Source organism: Juglans regia, chromosome 7, assembly GCF_001411555.2.
Source record: "Juglans regia cultivar Chandler chromosome 7, Walnut 2.0, whole genome shotgun sequence".
Classification (NCBI taxonomy): Eukaryota; Viridiplantae; Streptophyta; class Magnoliopsida; order Fagales; family Juglandaceae; genus Juglans; species Juglans regia.
The window spans coordinates 20,378,292-20,402,087 of NC_049907.1; the positions used below are offsets into that span (position 1 = coordinate 20,378,292).

General features: G+C 37.3%; 1 protein-coding gene across 2 annotated transcripts; it reads left to right on the plus strand.

Annotated features, from left to right (window-relative positions):
* Window positions 1–491: 491 nt before the first annotated feature.
* Window positions 492–22,932, plus strand: LOC109004057 (transcriptional corepressor LEUNIG_HOMOLOG-like). 2 transcript variants are annotated; one of them, XM_035691908.1, is made up of 20 exons: window positions 521–667; window positions 755–843; window positions 984–1,041; window positions 1,177–1,274; window positions 1,477–1,586; window positions 1,691–1,974; window positions 2,067–2,142; window positions 2,246–2,357; window positions 8,015–8,064; window positions 8,160–8,423; window positions 13,414–13,485; window positions 13,653–13,883; window positions 14,500–14,641; window positions 14,722–14,831; window positions 18,860–19,009; window positions 19,637–19,792; window positions 19,897–20,013; window positions 20,159–20,356; window positions 20,569–20,713; window positions 22,779–22,932. In XM_035691908.1, exons 3-19 carry the CDS (start codon window positions 1,010–1,012, stop codon window positions 20,710–20,712), a joined length of 2,346 nt encoding a protein of 781 aa, XP_035547801.1. In that variant the 5' UTR covers window positions 521–667; window positions 755–843; window positions 984–1,009; the 3' UTR covers window position 20,713; window positions 22,779–22,932. The 2 variants fall into 2 exon arrangements, with proteins under 2 accessions (XP_018837995.1, XP_035547801.1); XM_018982450.2 differs by lacking the exon at window positions 22,779–22,932 and having other exon boundaries at window positions 492–667; window positions 20,569–21,149.
* Window positions 22,933–23,796: the final 864 nt, after the last annotated feature.

Genomic DNA, 23,796 nt, shown 5'->3' on the forward strand with positions numbered 1-23,796 from the left:
AAGATTATAAAACAGTGTGTTTTTATTTTATCCACATCAAAACAATTTGCCCCACAACTGCACCAGGCGACTACAACAAGAGTTTTTCTTTACATAATCGAACATTCATAACAACACAACATGAAAACAAAAATGGTCAGATATTTCAAATCAAATCCTTCCATCAATACAAAAATTTAAAGAGCAATGCTACACAACGTCTCCAACCTCCACACACCACCTTTTTTTTAAATCTTTATATTTTTTAATATTTTTTTAAAATTTTTTTTTTGAATGTATTCTTTTTAAAATAATTTTATTTTTCTATTCATTATTCATATATTAAAAATTTGATGAAAGAAAAAAATAATAAAATTTAAAAAATATGTGATGTGTGGAGGATGAAAGGTTGTGTAGATTTTTTAAAATTTAAAATAGCCTGGTCATATCTGACGTGGCAAACCCGGACTAGTTCAGCCGTCCATTTTACCATTTCGAGGCCCCTAAAGTCCAAACTCCATGAGCCGACGTTGGGACTCCTTTCTCTGCCGTCCATTTCACCATTTCGAGGCCTCTAAAGTCCAAACTCCACGAGATCACACTCTTGTCCTTGTTAAACTTTGAACCATTTTACTCCCCCTTGCAAACTTCGTAGCCTTCTGATCCCGAACCCTCGATACTTTCTCAGGTTTGAGATTCGATTGTTACAGTTGTTTTAATTGTCGGATCTTACTCATGAATTTTAAATATTTCGTTGATTTTTGTTTAAATTCAGATATGAATGATTGGTCAATGGTGATCGTCCCCGCGCCAAGTCCAAGACCGGTAATATAGGCTCTGATCCATTTCTGTGTTGACTTTGAGGTTGGTTCCCAACAATGCACTTTTAATCCAATTACCTTTTTTCTCTCTCAAAATTCATATTTTATGTGATTATAGTTTTGGTTCTGGGATAACGAGAGGTAGTAATTGAGGAGCATTTGGATGTCTTTGGTTTTGTGCAGTTTAGGTTTGGTTCGGACCTGAAACAATGGCGCAGAGTAATTGGGAAGCGGATAAAATGTACATTTTAGATTGCTAACTATCCTTTCAGTTGTTGCGTATGCTGCTGGTGTCACGTTTCTGATGATGGGTCCTTAATCCTTATAATTTTTGTCAAAAAAAATAATTTTTGTTACTTTTGCTAAATATTGATAGGCTTGATGTTTATATATATGATTACCTGATGAAGAAAAAATTGCATGCCACCGCAAAATCCTTCATGACCGAAGGGAAGGTTGCCCCGGATCCCGTAGGTAATGTATAGCTTACTAAATACTGGAATTTGCTTTATATTTTGTAAAATATAATTAGAAGTACAAAATTGAACTTTCTTAAGAATGACCTTTACCCGAGTGAATTTAAACAAGATTCAATCTCATTATTGTCAACCCAGGTTTGGATAATTTGCACTAGTGGGATTAGCAAATATATATAACTATTCTCTTGTATATGCAGCAATTGATGCTCCTGGCGGGTTTCTTTTTGAATGGTGGTCTGTTTTCTGGGACATTTTCATTGCTAGGACGAATGAAAAACATTCGGAGCCTGCTGCAGCTTACATTGAGGTGTCTCTTTAAATTTTATGCCTATGTGTAACTGCTAGCTTGCTTCTGCATCTGATGCCGGCCTCCTTATTGATTTTTCCACTCTGTATGGTCATGATATGAAGTCTCAACAAATTAAAGCAAAAGAGCAGCAGCAACTGCAAATGCAACAGTTGCAAATAATGCGTCAAGCGCAGTTGCAACGAAGGGATTCTAATCATCCTCCCCTTGGTGGTGCGGTAAATGCTGTAAATTCCGAAGGAATGCTTGGCCAGTCTACTGCTAGTGCATTGGCAGCCAAAATGTATGAGGAGCGCATGAAGCATAGTCATCCAATGGATTCAGAGACATCCCAACCACTTCTTGATGCTAGGATGGCCCTTCTCAAGACAACTACTAATCATCCTGGGTGGGGTTACCAGTATATTTTTTTGAACTAGATTCATGTGATATTCTTTTTATGTGTAGTTTAATATCTATTGGCTTATCTTTCTGAGGCAGTCAGCTGGTCCAAGGAAACTCTGGAAGTGTGACTGCTGCATTACAGCAAATTCAGGCACGAAGTCAACAGAACACTGTAATTACTTGGACAACATGATGCTACTGTCCTGTATTATTCCTTTCTTTTTCTTTTGTAAATGTCTGAAATATTGGTTCTTTTTTTTTTTTTTGCCTCTTAGGACATCAAAGGTGAAGTTAACATGTCTGCTGGTCAGAGATCCTTGCCTATGGATCCTTCTCCAATTTATGCACAGGGAATCATGCAGTCAAAACCAGGAATAGGAAATACAGGTACTATTACTTGTTATGAGGGAATAAGCATTCATGATGATACTATTTTCTTGTTCACACCTGATTTTATAGTGTAAATAGGTGACTGAGGTATCATTCTATTATTAGAAGCTTCTTTTCATCGCATATTCATATATTTTAACCAAGCGAAGTTGGGAAACATGTGATTGATCCAATAATTAGTGTTGAATCCAGAAAACAAGCATAATAAGCCATGCATGGCTTACATGATGTCTAGGGCAATGGTGGGCAATGTTTGTACAATGTTTCTGAAACAAGGGTATAGAATTGCATTTTTATTATAGAAAGTATCTAGTGTCAAATCCCTCTAAAAAGGAAGAATTAGATATAAGATACACTTTTAACTCCTGATTAGGAGTGCACTTCCTAGTCTTCCTGGCATTTTATTTCACATTTTACTATTCCTCTTTCCCATGGAGTTAAGTGCCTCGAGAAGCTTCGCTAGGTGTTTTCTCAGAGGGCTTTTTTTTGTCCCCATGTAGCTTCATAATTAGTGGAAAAATTATATGATTGTGTATAGGAAGGGGGTGAATGGAATCTTACATTGATTGCATGTGAGAAATTCAAGTCCTTTATAATTATTCCAATGGGCTCCAATTGTAACATTGAGCAATCCTTTTGGAGTATGGGCCCAAACGTGGCTTGGGCTTTTCTTGAGTCATTACAAACCGTATTAGAGCCAATCTCAACCATAAATGTGAGACTTTAACCATGCCACCTATCATGGGCTTAGCATGACAAGGACATAGGGGATTTAAGGAGGAATATTTGTAATACACTGGACGGTATAACTGTGTATAGAGGTGGTGAATGGATCCAAGATTGCTTGAGAGGGAGAAGTATAAGCCCTTTATAATGATTCCTAGGGACTCCAATTGTAACATTGACTAGTTCTTTTGGAGTACAGTCCTAGATTTTGGCTTGGGCTTTCCTTGGATCATTATAAAAGTGCTTTTGAGGTTTTGTTTTTGGGGGAAGGAATGGGGGATAAATCCATGCATTGCTAAGTCAATTAATGGGCAGTATGTTCTCTACTTGAATCTTGAGGTGAGGCACCTCATAGTGTTTTAACAAGGCTTGTTGAGTGAATTTGGAGAATTGCTAGGGAATGGGATCATCTGTAGGACAATTGTTGGCCGCAAAGTGTGGAGTTACGAGGGGTGGTTGGAGTACTAATGTGGTTAGTAGTACGTGTTTACAGGGTAGTTTTCCTTAAGAATCACGGCATTTTGAAATTCAGTAACCTGACATGTCTACTTTGCAGTACAAAATGGTAGTTAGGGTTCTGTTTTAAACAAAAGCTCGTTATAGTATGGAAGTTTCTAATGGTTCAAGCAATGTGGGATCCCATTCGTTACCATCTTATACACATTATGGGGTATTACAATGATGATTTAAAGGGACCCCAAATATAATTGACTATTTCTTTTGGAGCATTGGCCTAAGTATGGCTTTAACTTCCTTGAGTTGTTAAAAATGGTGTCAGAGCCAATCTCAACCAAAAGTGTTGAACTTAGAGCCGTGCCAATTATAATAAAATGGCACGACGAGGATGTTGGGGAATTTTTCTTCTTTTTTTTAGGGGGGTGTTGGAGATTGTAATACCACGGATTGTATATAGTAAGGTAGTATATGGGATCCCACATTGCTTGGGGATAGAATATGGCTTAAGATTTCCATGGAGATAGCATCAATTATCTCCTTTTCTGAAATTGGCCATTTACATGGTGTGGACGTCGGTTGTTCCACATCCAATGACACCTTCCCAGCAGAAAGCTCTTTAGACAAAGCTCCAGTAGAAGGTTCTTAAGGTCAATGGAATTCATGGGCTCCTTGGGAGGAGATATGACTTATCAAGTCCCACATGAATTGGCTATCTTTAATAGGAGACAATTGTGCTCATAAAACATCTATAGTAATTCAATAAAGAGGAGCTATCGGCCTTCGTACAGGTGGTGGGTGAGGGGGTGATGTTGGATAGATCTTAGGTTGAATCTCACCCATAAATAGAACATAAATAGAATGGAAAATGACAGTTCAAGTAATTTCAATTTGTAGTTTTCTGAGCAAGGAAGTTGAGGAAATGCTCCTTATTACATTACTCAGTAGCAAAGGAGTCATATCCAACGGGTGGGTTGGCATGAAAACATTGATTGGAATGGATCTATGGCTTGGGAGACAATGTTGTAATGTCTAGCTGGAGATAAAGGATAAAGGGTTAGCAAGAGAACATTGATTGGTATGGGTCTGTGGCTTGGAAGTCAATGCTGTAATGTTTAGTGTGGAGCATTTTCTTGTAGTGAGATTTTGTGTACTTGTACAATTACTACTAAATTAACCCTTCCTATGGACTTTTACCATTTTAGATTCACCTTTCATTAACTTATTAAAGTTCTAATAAAGAAAAAATCCTAGGCCTGTTGAGGAAGTTTATTATGTGATCTACTTTGCTCCTCAATGCCTTTAATATCTGCTAATATCGTTCTCTCTGTTCTATGGACCCTTTTCAAGGCAAATTGAACCTTCCAACCTATGGCTTTTGTGCTTGACTCTATTCTTTAATTTCTTTTTTTCTATGCTTGATATTTTTCTTCAACGTCTTTTATCTTCTCCTATTGTGCGCCTCATCACTCCATAAAGCCTACTTCTTATCCTAGCTCTCCCTTCACCTATTCTTGTGATTCCTTGGATGGTTTACTTTAAGTTTTTCAGATCCTGTAGAATATGTTTTAATATATATATATATATATATATAAGCTTTTCAGATCCTATTCATTTTGTTTTTCGAGTCTTGTGTTTTGTTGGTTGTCATGTTGTTTTATAGATTTGTTTGTTTCACTTTGACTCTAGCCAAAACAGATAGAATAACTTGACTATTTCCAAGGAGCCCTATGCTTTGAGGTCAGCAAGGAGTACCATTCTAAAAAAGTTCCCCCCCACTTGCCAAGCCTGATATGCACATTTGATTGCTCTTACAAGATGGATGTGGATCCTGTATGTGGACTTCTAATCCATTGTTATGCTAAAATAATAGATAGCTAAAGATTTTTAAGTTAAGTTGGTAGCATGAATAAGGTTGGCAAGGTCAAGCTAATCCGTGAGTTTTATCAAATGCCTTTAATGGCAAGTAGGGGTGCTTCCTGCCCTAAACGAGCGGGCAGCACCCTTCCCCACCCCTTGTGGCTGGGAGGGGTGGCCATTTTCCACCCCGCCTCTGCCCCTAGTAAACGTATGGGTGGATTTTCAACCCCACTGTCCATTCTCTCCACCAATCCAAACTGTAGCTTCCAAACTCCACCGATTGAAACAGTCAAACACTTCCAAGTAGACCATTAACTCAGATCTGAGCATACTTGATTGGATCTTAGATCAAACTGTTCTACAATGCAGAGACAGTTTACAACATAGAGACCCTTTTACGGCGCAAAGCCCACCATCCCATGTACATGCCCCTTTGAAATAAGCGCTGTGGGTCTGTCTCCACCACAGTGCCGTATGTCTGTGAGGCCCATGGCACTATGTGGGTCTATGAGGAGGAGGAGAAGGAGAAGAAGAAGAAGAAGAAAGAAGAGCAAGAGGAGAGATGGAAAAGAAGAAGAGTAAGAAGAAGGAAATGTTGATTCGGCTTACCTTACCCGCGACCTGCCCACTTTGTAACCAATTACAACCCAAACTTGTAAGTTTATCTCCAATGAGTATAGTATCTCGAATGATATGATAATCAAGCTCAATATAGTTGGCTCTTTTAATCAAATGTATACCTTCCTATTGCTGAGAATATAGTTGCTTCTTTCAGTCAAATGAAAGCCAACACTAGATTTGAAGACGGTAAGGATATGGTGGAGGCACAAGAGCTTACTGCTGAGGGTGACATTTATATGCCTTCCTATTGCCAAGGATATTTGGGATCGTCTAAGACATATGTACTCTGTTACTGGTAAAATAACTTGGAATTATGAGGTGTGCAAATAATGTTATTTGGTTTGAAGGATCATGAAGAAGAGGTTAAACCCTAATATGCTCTGATGTCATGCTGTGAGACTTGCATGGAAAGAAAGAGAAAGCTAAAACTTTATCATTATATGTCTAGGTTACAATTATCGTAAAATGACCAAACTACTCCTCTAACAAATGCACCTACTAACATATTCTTGTAACCATAAAAAATCCCTAGGAGCTGGCTCAAGTGGTAAGGGCCTTGTTTTTGGGGGGCATGCTCCCTCCCGGTTAAGGTTCGAACCCTGGGTGCAAAATAATTCTAGGCGTGACATCCTATTAGTGAAAAACTTATAATTTACCTGATCCTCATGACGTAGGAGCGTTACACGGGACAAGGTTTAACCTAGTAAAAGACATGTTGTGTTTGCATGGTCTTCAGGGTTCTTCATAAAAAAATATATCCTTTTTCATAGCCAAACGGCTTCTAGTCATCACCCTTTAATCACACCTTGCAGAATTCCCCTTCCTCGCGCCAATGATGGGGATGCCAATGCCTTGGTTTTCAACAACTGCTACATGGATCTTGTTTTCTTTCCTCTCTCTTTTTTCCCTTTGCTGTTGTTGTCATGTTGTGGTGTTTTAATTGTTTTACATTTATTTCAGTTTTTTTTTTTTTTTTTTAGGCTAATCTGAGTGGTGGCGGCGGCATTTGAGGTTGTTTGATAGTACCCAATCTTTGCAAAAACCCTCCATATTGCAGAACCAAGAATGGGGTTGGTGGTTTTGGGGGTGAAGAGTGGTGATGGTGGGTAAATGAACTTCGTACCAACCAAACACCGCTATAATATTTTCCAAACTCTTTTTTCTGTTGGCACCAAATAATGGAAAACACAGTTTCTCGAAAAATATATGCAACTGAAAATCCTTCTTATTTTCCCCATTTTACAGCAAAACAAAAGTGCTGCCTTATTTCAATTTCAATTCGATGTTATCTCCACCTACATCTTTGTGGGATCCAGGCAGAATTTTGGGCTGATGAGGGAAGGTGTTAGCGTTAGTGTGTATTCATTTGTGTAATATAAAACTGATGGTTCTTTTATAGTAATATCTTACTGACCTGAGTTAAAGCAGATAGTAGTTATGCTCAGGAAGGTAAGTTTGCAAATGTACTGACCTGAACAGATAGACAAACTACTTCATAGACTAGTTTTTTTTAATAAAATTATTTCTTTTTAAGAAATACTATCTGAGAAATTGTATGGCTCCATTGCAAGTTTTCCTGCATATGACCTTGATCACTTATACTACCTAAACATCTGGCTGTGTTTTCCAACTGAAATGGAAGGTAACTTCTGAAGTTGCATTATAAATACAGAATAGCCCTAAAAAGACATGATCTCATCTAGATACTTGCCATCTCCCCCCTCTTGCAGGTCTATCACTAGAGAAACAAAAACCAAGATTTGCTTTATTCAGTATCAAATGCGAGCTACAAGCAAATAGATTTCCTTTCAGAACTATCAATAATGTCCCATGAATTGTGAATGCGTGAATGTGGTGTACTAAGGATCTGCATCTCCTAATGGATTTGACGACAAAGAAAATTTTCCGTCTCACTGCCGCTAAGTCAGCAGCCCCAAGTCATAGGTCATGCTTTGAGTAATTTTATATTTCTTTGTTGTCTTTGCTTTTGTCAGGATTGAACTCTGGAGTTGGCAGTCTGCCATTGAAGGGGTGGCCTTTAACTGTAAGTTCTATACTGGACTACACGTGCAAGATATTCATGTAAAAATGTCTCATTGGTTCCAAGTTCTTAACTGAAGCTTTTGCCAAAATATTCAGGGCATTGACCAAATTCGGCCGGGTTTAGGTGCACAAGTTCAAAAGCCTTTCCTACAGAATGCCAATCAGTTCCAGCTTTTGCCACAGCAACAACTCTTATCACAGGTGCAAGCACAAGGAACCCTTGGTAGTTCGCCTATCTATGGAGATATGGATCCTCAAAGGTTCAGAGGATTGTCTAGGGGCTCTATGAATGCAAAAGATGGCCAATCAATTGCAAATGATGGGTCCATAGGTTCTCCAATGCAATCAACTTCATCAAAGGTAAATTTTGTTCAGTTGGACAAGTGTTTCTCGTTCACTGTCTGCAGAAATAGTCCTTGTTGTTTCATATCAAGCATTGGTCTTTCAGTAGATCCAGGAAAACTATGTTTAGGGTTAATAAATAAGAAAAGGCATATTGGTTACCCAAATTAGGTCTTCAGATCTGGTTTAACTTGCTGGAAATCACAGCGAAAAGTAGTGATAAAAGGCCAAGTCCTAGAATTGCACTAGTAGCTTCCTACCAATTAATCCTTCGTGAAAGAAAGCACCACACTTTCTAGGGTTTGAGGGAAAATCCAAAACCACCTGCAGACTTCTGAAAATGCCATTAATGATACAAATCATTACAAAATTCACATAGGGTGTGTTTAATATGCAGAATGGACATTCCTATTCTATTTGAGTGGACATTCCTATTTATTTGTTTGGTGCAGCACATAAGCTTCCCATTGGTATTAGAGTAACATCGTAAAATATCCATGGTCTTTTCCCCCAAAACTACTGTTTTCTCAATGTTCTTTTTTTGAATTTTTTTTTTTCCAAAAGTCACTTTGTGTGGCCAGCAACCCTCAAAGAAGGGGCGGGGGTGGTCAGACCACAAACCCAACCATTATGTGATATTGGGGGTAGAGTTTTACATCCCAATGGTGATGGCCTACAGGGGTGGAAAGCATCACAACCAATGGTTGCAGGGTGGTTCGATCACCCCCATGGCCTATCGGAGTGGTGTTTTCCACCCTCGCCTTATTTTAGGGTGGTCAACCTCCAAGCTATCTAAAAAATATATATTTTTAAGTTTGAAAATATTTTTTTTTTTTGATAAGATAAGTATTATTAACAAAAAGGCAACAACTGCCAGTTACAAAAATGTATGCCCTATTTATAAAGGCCCGTTAGAAACTAGGAAATCATGAAGTTCCATGCCATTAAAGTCCACAGCAATGGCCCAAGAACAAAGAGTCCTAAAAAAGAAAATTTTTAGTTCTTCCATCGATCTCTCATTGTCTTCAAACGTCCTCTCATTTCGCTCTTGCCACAGGCACCACATGATACAAATAGGAATCATCTTCCAAATCTCTTTAATTGATGCACACCTCGGATAAATGTCCAACACGCCTATATATCCACCACGGATTCCGGCATAACCCAAGCGAGATCCATCCTTTGAAATACCTCATTCCAGAGCGTCCTAGCTACCTCACAATGCAAGAGTAAATGATTTACCGCCTCACCTCCTCCTTTACACATACAACACCAGTCTACGATAATTATCCTCTTCTTTCTCAGATTATCTGTAGTAAGAATCTTGCCTAATGCCGCTGTCCACACAAAGAAAGAAGCTTTTGGAGGGGCCTTGTGTCGCCAGAGCCTTTTCCAGGGAAACTGTGCCCCTGGCACTTGTGTAAGGACCTTATAATAGGAACGAACAGTGAAAACCCATTTTCCTGCAGGAATCCACCAGAGGCTATCCTCATGCTGGGTATTAGGACTAAAAGAGTATAGATAACTATAAAATTCTGCTAAAATCTCCATCTCCCAATCCTGTGCCGCTCGGTTGAAATTGATATTCCAGTGGATACCCCTTTCTGAGATTCCCATAACCTCTGCCACTGTAGCTTCTTTGGCACTTGCTATCTGGAAGAGAATAGGAAACAACTCTTTGAGGGCACTGTTACCACACCATTTATCCTTCCAAAATCTGATCACGGCACCTGACCCCACCTAAAATCTCGTGTGTCGATAAAAAACCTCCCACCCTTTTCTAATATACTTCCATAGCCCCCTTCCATGTGCCCCTCTAACTTCTCTAGTACACCAACCTTCCCCTAAACCACCATATTTATTTTCTATCACAATTCTCCATAGGGCTTCTGGCTCCTTGGTATATCTCCACAGCCATTTACCAAGTAACGCCCAATTAAACAGCCGCATATTTTTGATACCCAAACCGCCATTGGAGATAGGATGGCATACCTTCTCCCATTTGACCAGATGAAATTTAAACTCGTCTCCCATTCCACCCCACAGAAAATCTCTCTATAACTTCTCAAGACGCCTCGCCACACTTGCCGGAATAGGGAATAAAGATAAGAAATAAGTAGGTAGATTAGAAAGTGTGCTTTTAATCAAAGTAATCCGACCCCCTTTTGTCAAGTACATTCTCTTCCACCCTGCCAGTTTCCTTTCTATTTTTTCAATTACTGTGTCCCAAATCGAGCGTGCCCTCGGAGCTATACCCAAAGGTAATCCTAGGTAAGTCATAGGAAGAGACTTTATCTTACAACCCAACGTGTCAGCCAACTCCCTAATATTCTGAACCTCTCCAATCGGTGCCATCTCAGATTTATCATAGTTCACTTTTAGACCAGACACTGCTTCAAAACACAGTAGACACGCCTTTACAGCCCGCACCTAGTCCCGATCAGCTTCGCACATAATAAGCGTATCATCTGCAAACAAGTGAGAAATGGTAGTAATGTCCCTGCTTAGTGCCTCCATCACAATAACAAAAAGTAAAGGAGATAACGGATCCCCTTGCCTCAGACCACGAGAACTCTGAAAGAAACCCTCAGGGCTACCATTAATCAATACAGAAAACCGTACCGTAGAGATACACCACCTAATCCATGACCTCCACCTTTCACCAAAACCACACCTACCCAAAAGATGTATGAGGAAGTCCCAATTAACATGGTCATACGCCTTTTCCATATCCAACTTGCACATAATACCTGAGTTTCCCTCCTTCAATCTGCTATCCAAACATTCATTGGCAATTAGAACCGCATCGAGGATCTGTCTTCCTTTAACAAAGGCATTTTGAGGCTTAGTCACAATTTTTCCCAGAACCTCACTTAAGCGATTTGCAAGCACTTTTGAGATAATCTTGTATACTCCATTCACTAAGCTGATAGGCCGAAAATCCGAGATCTCAATAGCCCCGGCCTTTTTAGGAATCAATGCAAGGAATGTGGAATTAAGACTTCTCAAATTTTCCAAACGAGAACAACTCCTGAAACACCTTCAGAAGATCTTCTTTAATCACCTCCCAGCATTCTTGGAAGAAACCCATAGAGAAACCATCCGGTCCGGGGGCCTTGTCTTTTACCATTTTTCTTACTACATTAAGAACCTCTTCCTCATCAAAAGCCCTCTCCATCTTGACCACATCCCCTGGTTCAATAATGTTAAACACCAACCCATCAAGAGTAGGCCTCCACCCCTCCTGTTCAGTAAGTATCTTTTCAAAAAAATCAACCACATGTTCTTTGATAACCTCTTCTTCTCTACACTCCACCCCCTCAATTTTCAACACCTCAATGTTATTGTTTCTTCTGTGCGAGTTTGCAATACTATGAAAATACCTCGTGCTCCGATCCCTTTCCTTTAACCATAATGCTCTTGACTTTTGGCGCCAAGACATTTCCTCCTGCAATATTATCCTCTCAAGATCTGCGCCCAACAAAGTTTTCTGTGCTTGTTCTTCTTCAATAAGAGGCCTCCCCTCCTGTAGTCTTTCTAACACCTGTATTTCCATCCACTTGGTATTTTTGTTCTCCTCCACATTGCCGAAAGACTGTTTATTCCATATTCTTATATCTCTTTTTAAAACTTTCAGCTTATTTGCAAAAATAAAGCTGGGTGTACCCTCAAACTGATAAGAAATCCACCATTGTTTGACCCTCTCCACAAAACCTTCTGATTTCAACCACATATTCTCAAACTTAAAATACCGTCTACTACTATGAATACCTCCACAATCCAGTAAGATAGGCCAATGTGGAGGAGAACAAAAATACCCTCAAACTGATAAGTTTGAAAATATTGGGTTCTTTTAAAAAGAAATTACATTCCTCTACCCCAGGAATAGTTATTCCACTCATCTCTTAAGAGGAATAGTTATTTCTCATTTTTTAGGAGCATCATAAAACCCAACCAAACCATGGAATAGTTATTCTACAGGAATAACTATGCCATTCCAGGGGTGTATTTTGCATATCAAATGTGTCTTAACCACACACAACCTTGACCTTTGAAAAAAACTAATCTCAATAACATTATTTTTAAATAGAAGAAAAATAAAAGGTCCCAAACCCGTCACTAATCGGTATCCAACCAAACAGAAGATAACTAGAAGCTAAGTTAACTCTCATATAGGACCCGCATTAGAATCTTCCCACCAAATCAATGCTTGAGGTTTTTAGATTTACCCCAGCCTTGAAATTAGACCAGTTTTATAACCACTTCTTTAGTTTTGCACTTTTGATGGTTCTTTGAGTTCCGCATCATGCTCATTTGTCTCAAGTCAATACAATTTTTTATCCAGTTCATTCGTCACTGTAGCACTGTACCCCTGAAAATAGAGCATGCTATTTCTTATGTTCCGTTATTTTTCTTTTCTTAGTCCCAAATTCCTTGGGACTTGAATCTTATGAGGAGTGGAAGTTCTGGTTGGCCATACTGCATTGGAATGCATTGTTTAAGTTTCTCCGTTTCTGCTGGCACACATGCCCACGTGCTCTCCATAAACAAGGATAAAAACATATAGAACAAATTTTAGTTCTTAGTTCTGATCTTAACCAATCAATTGCATTTCCCTCCTTGGTGCGTTGACACAGGATGATATGAGATTTACGTGTGTATAGATGCTCTAAATCTGACTAAAATATGACACCAACAATTCTCATTGGTGTCAGATTTCTGATTGTTGAGGAGATTTCTGTTTGAAGAGTTCACATAGTATGCACCAACTATTTTTTCAATATTAGATCACTGTTCTATGTACCGGTTCCACCAATCATCCTACCTATGTGAATAATCTAATTTCTTTTAGGATATGATGATTTTGTACTATTAAGTCTATTTGTGAAACTTAAAACTATTGGGCTGACCAAAAATGGTACTGATTTTTCAATTTTTTTGTTGTTGTTTAAGGGTAGCCAATGAGCTGTCTTGTAACTTTATCTGAGCCTTTGGTGTTTCTGAGCAGATAAACATGCCACAAATCCAGCAGAGTTCTTCTCAACAACAGGACCCTTTGCATCCACAGCAAGTGCAACAGGTTTTGTTCACTAATACATAATCCTTTAAAGACTTTTATTCTTCTGCTACCTATATCATTTTGCTGTCTTCAAAAACTTATTTGAGTTGGAGGTACAATTGTTTCATAATGGTATTTTTTGGTTATTTATTGCAAGTTAGTAACTTGGTTGTTTGTTATTGTAATAGAATACCCACAAAAGGAAAGGGCCTTCATCTTCCGGAGCTGCTAACAGTACTGGCACAGGAAATACGCTCGGTCCTTCGCCAAACTCTCAGCCATCAACTCCATCTACGCATACTCCTGGTGATGGAGTTGCCATGGCTGGTAATCTGCAGAATGTTGGTAGTGTGTCAAAAGGTTTAATGATGTTCGGTGCAGATGGTGCAGGTGGACTTGCATCATCCACAAACCAGCTGGTATATAAACTTTTGAGATTTTGTAACCTGCATACCTAATATGAAGTATTTTTTTAATGTGCACGATGTTTTCAAGTTAAGCTAATATGTTCCACCTCAGATATCAAATTTTACTCCAGGGAGATGATTTAGGCCATTTAAGATTACCATAATGTATTGGCTAGTTGGAGATTGTATATCAAGGATTAAGTGCCAGCAATATTTTTAAAATGTAATGGCACAAATTACTTGATTATGGTGGGGCCCATTTTGTGGTGGGATCTTGCACTCCCCGTAAAGTGACATATTCTAGTGATAAGCTTATAACTCATCTAGGATCTGTGGTTTGGAATGACATTTCTGAATGTGAAATACTCTATTCCAAAAAAGAAAAATATAGCATCCATCCAGAATGCACTGCATTGCTAGCTTGTTCCATATGTATTCATGCTGCTCACACCAATCATGTCTTAGATAAGGATTCTTGAAGATCCTTGCTTAAGGTTCTACACTTGCATGGGTATATGTTGCACCCATTATTTGTTTATGTTCAGAAGTATCTGCCTGTGTTCAGTGTTTAGCCAGAAACAGCACATGATAAGTCAAGACCCGTTGATGACTTTGTCTTGAATTGTAGGAAGACATGGATCATTTTGGAGATGTTGGCTCTTTAGAAGATAATGTGGAATCCTTTCTCTCGCCTGATGATGGAGATGGAAGGGATTTGTTTGGTGCATTGAAACAGAACACTTCTGAACATGCTGCAGAAACTTCTAAAGGTAAACTATGGTCTCATGGTTTGAGCAGTGATGAGTGTTTAAATTAACTGCAACTGACAATTTGTCTCTCCTTATTTTAGGTTTTTCCTTCAATGAAGTCAGTTCTATACGTAAAAGCAACAGCAAAGTTGTTTGCTGTCATTTTTCTTCGGATGGCAAGTTATTGGCCAGTGCTGGGCATGACAAGAAGGTATGATGCATTGTAGCAGCCTAAGAAATAGACTCCGAGTTTTTGAAGATACCAAATTAGAGGAAATATTAATTACTGTTTCTACATATGCTGATTATTTTGTTTACAATCTTTTATTATAGTAATGGCAAGTTTTGTAATTGACAGTTGTTTAGATGAATAAATACTTATTTTAATTATAAAAAAAAAAAAATTGTAGATCAATTAATACTCCCACACTACTGATTAAAGCTAAAAAATCTTATGACTAGTGTTCTGGTTCTTGTTGACGTCACAGAATCTTGTATTTAGTGCCTTGTGTTTGTCAGTGTCTTTTCTCACCTCAATTTATTTAACCGCCCTTCTGCAATGCCTCAGTAATATCATGAACACATTGAGCAATGTTACCAAAGAAAATCCCAATTAAATTGACACCTAAATTGGAATCAAGTAATATCATAAACTGTGTATTTTGAAGAAAAAAATCCCAATTAAATGATCAAATATTTTACCTTTAAGTAAAAGACAAAAACAACAGTTGAAAATTGCTGCAATTGGGGAAAAAACTATAAGTCATCTTCTACCTTTTTCCTTTCCATGTTTGTTTTACATTTTTTGTTTAATTGGACACATTTTGTAGTTTTCTCTTATTTGCTGTTGGCCTCAGAGACAGTGTTAGTTGTTTATAAGGATTTTAACTATGACTATAAATTTCATTGTTTTATTTATTATATATAGCCCAACCAGAGAACATTAGGAGGTGAGAGAGCAATTTACATGTAAATTGGATATGATTTAAAGTTTTATTTTTGTGGACAAGTTTTAATCTCCTACACACATGGAATTGCTCAAAAGCATGGGGGTAAAGGCAGAACATTGTGAAAGTGCCCAGAAAGATTGATATATGATAGGCAAGCCCTAGGGGTCGGCTCAAGTCGTTAGAGCCTTGGTTTTAGTGATATGCTCCATTTAGGTCTAAGGTTCAAACTCTTGGGTGCGACTCAAGTCGTTAAGTTTAGTTTTAGTGATATGCTCCATTTAGGTCTAAGGTTCCAACTCTTGGGTGCGAACAATTTCTAGGAGCCATGTCCCATCAGTGAATAGTGGAGGATTTACTTGATCCATGAGATGGGGACACGTTACACTGGTCCAGGGTTTAACCGGGTAAAAGACATTGCGTTTTGCACAGTCTCCAGGATTCTCCGTCACAAAAAAAAGGTTGATATATGAAAGGCTAAACTATTATAAATTAGAATATTTGGGCCATCACCATATCATCATCCTGGTAAGATGGTGAAATGCCAGGAGTTTGTTTTGATGTGCCTTTATAACTGTGGCATAGTTATCTAAAATCTTTTTCTGTTATTGTTTAGTAGTCTTAACAGCCTTTATCTTGATTGTATTGTAGAAGATAACGAGAATGAATTTTTAACTTTTGTATCTAGAAACATCTCCACCATGGTTTGAATCTTTTAACAGATGTGCCTGAAGCCAATATCTAGAACTTCTAGTGTTTGTGTACTGGATTTTTATCTGTTTTGACATTATTGCATGATATCTCGCTTTTTATGTTTTCAGCAACTGCACCAGAATTTCTTTTTATAAGGAAACAATTATATTGATATGAATAGGCATAGCCCAAGTACACAATATGGTATACAAAAAGTCACACCTAGTTAGAGAGAGGTAATAGAAACAAGAAAATCATGAAAATCGAGGCCACAACAATCTATAGTTGTGGCCTAAAGAAAAAGAGTGCTAACAAAAAATAATCTAAGTTCTTCTAGTGAGTGCTCCTTATCTTCAAATGTCTGGTCATTTCGCTTCTTCCATAGGCGCTACATGATACAAATCGGGACCATTTTCCACACCGCTGAGATTTGTGAGAAACCTCGTAGATTTATCCAACTGGCCATAAGCTCTGTCACTGTGGCAGGCATAACCTAAGCTAACTCCATTCTATTAAACACTTAATTCCATAACATTCCAGCTACCTCACAATGCAATAGTAAATGATCCACATTTTCACCATTTTTCTTGCACATACAACATCAATCTACTATGATCACCTTATGTCTCCGTAGATTATCTGTCATCAAGATCTTACCTAATGCTGTTGTCCATACAAAAAATGCCGCTTTTGGAGGTGCTTTGTTTCTCCATATCTTTCTCTAAGGGAATTGCGTATTTTATGGTTGTGTAATCGACTTATAGAAAGAACGGACCGAGAATTTACCTTTACCTATGAGTATCCACCACATCTTATCTGCTCCTTGGGTTCTCTGCCTCATAGTGTATAAAAGAACAAAGAACTCCTCAAAGCTGCTAACTTCCCAATCTTGGGCGGCTTTCGCGAAATTCACGTTCCACTGGACTTGTTCCCCAAATGACTCCATGCATTTATCCACCGAGGCATCTTTCTCACCTGCAATCCTAAAAACTGATGGGGATAAATCCTTCAGGACTTGATCTTCATACCATAGGTCAGTCCAGAATCTTATTCTAGATCCATCGCCCCCAACACCAACCTAGTATGCGGATTAAAGATCCCCCACCTTCTTCAAATGTGTTTCCAAATTCCCACTCCATAAACCCCATGGACCTCCCTAGTTCACCCCCCCTACATACTTCCATATTTGCAATCAATCACTAACATCCATAGGGCTTCCGGTTCTATATTATATCTCCACAACCATTTCCCGAGCAAGGCTTGATTGAAAATCCTCGAGTTTTTAATACCCAACCCACCTGAAGAGATTGGACATACCTTATCCCACTTGACTAGATGATACTTGAATTCTTCTCCTATCCCACTCCAAAGAAAATCACGATACAGCTTCTTAATACGGTTCGCCACACTTGCTAGAATTGGGAATACAGATGAAAAAAAATACGTTGGTAAATTAGAAATAGTACTTTTGATAAGGGTGATCCTACCACCTTTCGAGAGATATGATTTCTTCCAACATGCCAATCTGCGTTCAATCTTCTCCACCACTGTATCCCAAATCAATATAGACCTTGCAGCTACCCCCAAAGGAAGACCAAGGTAATTCATGGGAAGAGAGGAAACCTTACATCCAAGGATACTAGCCAGTTGCCGGATGTTAGGAACGTTACCCACTAGTACCAATTTTGATTTATCAAAGTTCACTTTTAACCCGGAAACCGCTTCAAAACAAAGTAATAATGCCCTTAGTGTTCGAATTTGGTTTTTTTTGCCTTACAAAAAATCAGTGTATCATCTGCAAACAATAAGTGAGATAAGTTAATGGTGCCCCTATTAGGATTACCCACCGAGAATCCCTCGATAAAGCCACTGTTCACCAAGGCTAGAATCATTTTACTAAGTGCCTCCATGACAAGAACAAATAGGAGTGGAGACAAAGGATCTCCTTGACTTAGACCTCAAGAGCTATTAAAGAAACCATGTAGACAGCCGTTCACCAATAGGGAAAACCTCACAGTTGAAATACACGATCTAATCCATGAGCACCATTTCTCCCCAAAACCGCACCTCCCAAGCACATAGAGTAAGAACTTCCAGTTCACATGATCATATGCCTTCTCCATATCTAACTTGCATAGGATTCCCAGTTGGCTAGATTTTAGCCTACTGTCTAGGCATTCGTTAGCAATGAGGACTGAATTCAGAATTTGCCTATCTTTAACAAAAGCATTTTGGGGTTTTGTAATGATCCTCTCCAAAACCTCTCCTAAGTGATTAGCAAGCACCCTAGAAATAATTTTATATATCACATTCACAAGGCTAATGGGCCAGTAATCCTTCACCTCCAAGGTCCCAATCTTCTTAGGAATGAGAACTGCACCAGAAATTTAATGTGATCCTTTATGAATTTTTAGCTTGCCACTTTGCCTCCTGGCAAGTATGTGTGTTAATTTTTAGCTTATGAGAGTCTTTTGAGCTCACACAGAACTTATGTTTGAGAGGGCAACAAGATTGTATATGATTTCACCCCCACCCCCCAACAAAAAGTGGGGAGAGAGAGAGAGAGAGAGATGTGTATTCTTATCATTTTTTTTGTTAGGTTGTTCTCTGGAACATGGAGACGCTACAGACTGATAGCACCCCGGAAGATCACACTTTGATAATTACTGATGTTCGCTTCAGACCAAATTCGACTGAGCTGGCAACATCTTCATTTGACAAAACTGTGCGACTTTGGGATGCTGCAAAAGTAAATTCCTCAACCCATTGCTTTTTACTTCTTTGATTGAATTTTTGGATCTATGAAACTTTAGATGCTAGGATTATTGTGTACTTGGTGTTTCTTTTATATGCTTACCTCGTACTGGGGTTGCATCTTTTTGTTTTGGGTCACTCATATATATATATATATATATATTTGGTAGATAATTGAAATTACGAACTATTACTGTCAGAGAAAAAAAAACCACACACACACAAACCACCTTGTTTCATTTGTTGTTGCCTCGTGGAGTTTCAACATCTACAAAGATAAGTTATTGCATTGCTTATAGTCAATTATGTAATGATAGTTTGTCCATGACATGCGCTTTCATTGTTCTTACAAGTAAATACATCAGCCAAAGCAAAAGTTCTATTTGCAGTCATGACAACTTGAACCTTCTACACAGTAAATTGCATGGATCAACTGGGCTTATGATGGATCACTGGGTTTTTTGGTTCTTAAATTTTGTACTTCTGCCCGTACGTCTCTGATGGATAGTTACATAACTGTTGGTGTTCAAATTGATTGACTTTATTCATCTTGTATCATTTTACTAGTGATGAACATTTTGGTGTATTTACCATAAGCGCTTAATTTAGTTTCTTCTTGCAGCCGAGTTATTGCCTACAGGCGTATGCAGGGCACACATCACATGTAACATCCCTTGATTTCCACCCTAAGAAGAATGACCTATTCTGCTCTTGCGATGCCAACAGTGAAATTCGTTTCTGGAAAATTAATCAGTATTCTTCCAACCATATTTCCAAGGCTAGTTTTGGGACATTCTTGTTATTTTTCGTTTCTTCATAAAATTTTGAGGCTTTGTTGGATTTTGTTTATTGTGTTCTGATCCACTGTAGTTAAATGACCAGGGAGGTTCGACACAGGTGAGATTTCAGCCGAGAATTGGACAGCTTCTGGCTGCAGCTGCAGAGAATGTTGTGTCCATCTTTGATGTCGAGACTGATAGGCAGACACACTCGTTGCAGGTATGATATCACTGTCCAATTCAGGAAAAGTTGAAGGAAGCTATTGGAAGTCCTCTTTCCCACGTGTAATAAAATCACTTTAGAATTGTATTGCTCAATCTAATCTGCAATTACTAGTTATAAAGCCCTGTCTTTCAAACTTCAGGGGCACTCAACAGAAGTGCACTCCGTTTGTTGGGACACCACTGGAGATTATTTGGCATCTGTCAGTCATGAGTCTGTTAGGGTGTGGTCATTAGCATCTGGAGAGTGCATTCACGAGCTCAGTTCCAGTGGAAACATGTTCCATTCTTGTGTTTTCCACCCAAGCTATTCGACTCTGTTGGTCATTGGAGGCTACCAGGTGATATTTGCTTTGTTATTGTCCCATATCAGTATTATCAATTGCCTTGTACTTTTCCTCCCAAGTGCTGGATGAAAGAATAAAAATAAACAAATGATCATTTGTTTGTTATCAATCGACTGGCAATTCTCTGAAGCTAAATTGTCAACAACTGAGACTCAGCTGATTTCCATCAAATGTTGCTAATGTTATTACATATATGTTGGTCGCAGTCTCTGGAGCTCTGGAACTTGGCTGTGAATAAATGTATGACAATTCAAGCTCACGAGTGTGTGATATCAGCCTTGGCACAGTCACCAGTAACAGGGATGGTTGCATCCGCCAGTCATGACAAATCTGTTAAGATTTGGAAATAAGGTAATTGCCATGTCTGGATACAAATCTCCCAGCATCAACTCTACTGCCCTTCTCATTCTTAACTGCAGCAAAAGTCCCAACTTATAAAATATTAAAAAAAAAAAAAAAAACATAGGAAAGTAAAATCCTCCCCATGTATGTATTTATTTATTTATTTTCTTTTAATTTAGGTTGCATTGTTCACTTATTTTCTACATATAATAAAGGGAGTATAGTTTTCCCTTGGTCTCATGTGGTGGTTGGCAGCCAAACATGTATATCATACAAAATATGCTGGAAATTTAGGAGTTCTTGTCATGCTAGGATTTGGGGTCTTTGTGGTTGTTATAAAAATAGGGATGAGCTACTATTATTTTATTTTAGGTGAAATTGTTGTGAATATGTACCTCTGTTTAACGAGTAAGCTTCAATACAGTAGGATGAGTATTTTATATCACCCAAATTCCAATCATCTTCAATTTAGGCACTGCCTTCATACAATTGCACATGGCATTGTTAATTGCTTGATGACATAAGTGATTACGCATTCGGCTCTGATAATTTGGATTAGTGAATCTGCAAACATCCACACATCACAGACGTGTATCGGTTTATTGAGCTTTTCCTTTTATTTTATAATTTTTTAACTTCATTTCTATCCAATTAAAAGTTAAGTTTCAATATACAAAAATGATATATCTTGTTACCTTGTACGTATTTAACGTGCAAGTGTTAAAATTATATTGTTTATAATTAATTTTATATTTTTTTAATTATATTAATTGATATTGCATAATTTAAATAATTTTATAGATCAATTATTTTTAAAAAAAAAAATCAACATATCGATTAAAAGTACCCTTTTACAGGCACCGAGAGAAGGAATGAATTTAATAAAGAAAATTGACGAAATGCACCGTCTCCTTTTCTCGATTCACTTGGCATTTCCTTGGTTAATATGGTCAGGTTACAAACTTCAAAGACCAAAAGTAGTATTTCTCTTCTATAATATAATTAATTTAAGATGTATTATTAATAAAATTAATAATTTTCTTCTAAATATTAATGAACAGTAAGAATTTGTTTTGGGTTGTGGCAGAAGTTTTAAAAAAGATTGGGGTTTTACTATCCGTCCCACTTTACTGTCCAGTGATTTTTTTTTTTTTAATACATTTAAATATTTTTAAAAAATAAAAAAAAATACACTAATACACTAAAAATCACTTCCTTCATCACTAAGTAAAAAAAAAAAATTTGCTAAGCAATCAAATGGAGCGGTACAAATGGGAGGGCAAAGTAATGTTTCTCTTTAAAAAATATTTAAATAACCTTAAAAGCTCTTTAATTAAAAAAAATTAGGTTGATTGGGCGTTATATATTAAAAAAAAATTAAATAAGTTAAAAAATGCGTTGAAGAAAAATTATCATTTTGATATTTTTCCTTCAAACGTGTTTTTCTGAATAATACGGAACGTAATTCAAATTTTAAAAAGACTATCAATAGACAAAAATATCCATATAACTTTTAAATAATTACAACTTTCAGATTCTTAAAGATGTGGTTATAATTTTTAAAATTTAAATAATAGTCATTTTTACATCCAAAAGTATTTTTTTAATTTGTTTCCAAATAAATATAAAATATTTTAAAATGTTTTAAATATATGGTTATCAAACAGTAAATAACTTTTTAATAATAAAATTTATTAATTAAATTATAAACTATTATTTTTAAAATTATAAATTATATTTCAAGCAATCCAAATATGCACTAAGACAGTAACGGAGTAATGCAAGAATATGTAAATGGAAAAAACTATTTTACCCTCTCAATCAATGTTTTTGGTATCGTACCGGCCAGTCGGCCGGTACCGGTTTAATTAATATTTCGTTTCGGTCAAAATTTTAGATGTATCGGCCGGTACATGACTGTATCAGCCGGTATTTTATGTTTCGGCCGAAACATAAATTTCGGCCTGTATGATTTTCAACAGCTAGGTTGATGGCATTTTTTAAATTTTTGCAAATTCTTAGGAGCAAATTTGGACTTTCACCACAAAAATAAAACCTAGCATTTTGGCCTTAGTTTCAGAGTCTCATTTCCTTCTCATTTGCGGCGCCCATTGCCCTTCGAGTTTCGGCTTCACACAACTGCAGCACCTGAGTCCCAGACGGCCAGCCAGCGGCCCAGCAGTCCACCGCCCTCCGTCTCATCGCATCGCACGTCGCCGACCACTGCCCTCAGGGCCTCATCTCGGTATTTTACTTTTACTATTTTTTTCATTTATATTTATAATTTAATTTAATTATTTTTTTGTTACTTTTTTTATAAACAAATCATAATTTTATTTTGATAGATGTTTTAGATTATATTGTTATAGTGTTTGTTTGTATTTTTATAAATGTTTTAGATTATATTTTTATAGATGTTTTAGTCTTTTAGATTATATGTTTATACTTTATAGATGTTTTAGATTATATTATTATAGTATTTGTTTGTATTTTTATAGATGTTTTAGATTATATTGTTATAGATGTTTTAGATTATATTTTTATAGATGTTTGAATCTCTGATAAATATAGTAGCTTTAATCCAATTTTACTAAAAAACAATTCTTTATCCAAAAGAGAATGCTAAACTAAATAGTTTAGATTTGATGAGTTTCTTCTTAATGGCTTACTTATAAGTGTTAATTTTTTATACTTTAATAGTTAAAAATGTCTAGTTGTCAATCAACCGGTGGTATGATTTCAACTCCAATACTTGCTCCTGTAAGATCAGAAGATCCAGCATAGGCCAATGCACCTGCAGTACCAGGGACAAGAAATAATATTGAATGTTTATATTGTAATAAAGTAATTAGAGGTGGCGGGATCACTCGGTTGAAGTATCATCTAGCTGGGATTTCAGGCGATGTAGAAGCATGTAAAAAGATTTCTGAATATGTAAAATGGCAAATGGATGAGTTGCTTGATGAAATGAAAAAAAGTAAAGAAAATAAAAGAAAAATAAGTTTAGAGATTCGAGGCGATATAGATTTAACATCCGATGATATTGAAGATAGTAATAGTATGGATGGACAGTCTCAGTTTTCAAAAGGTAA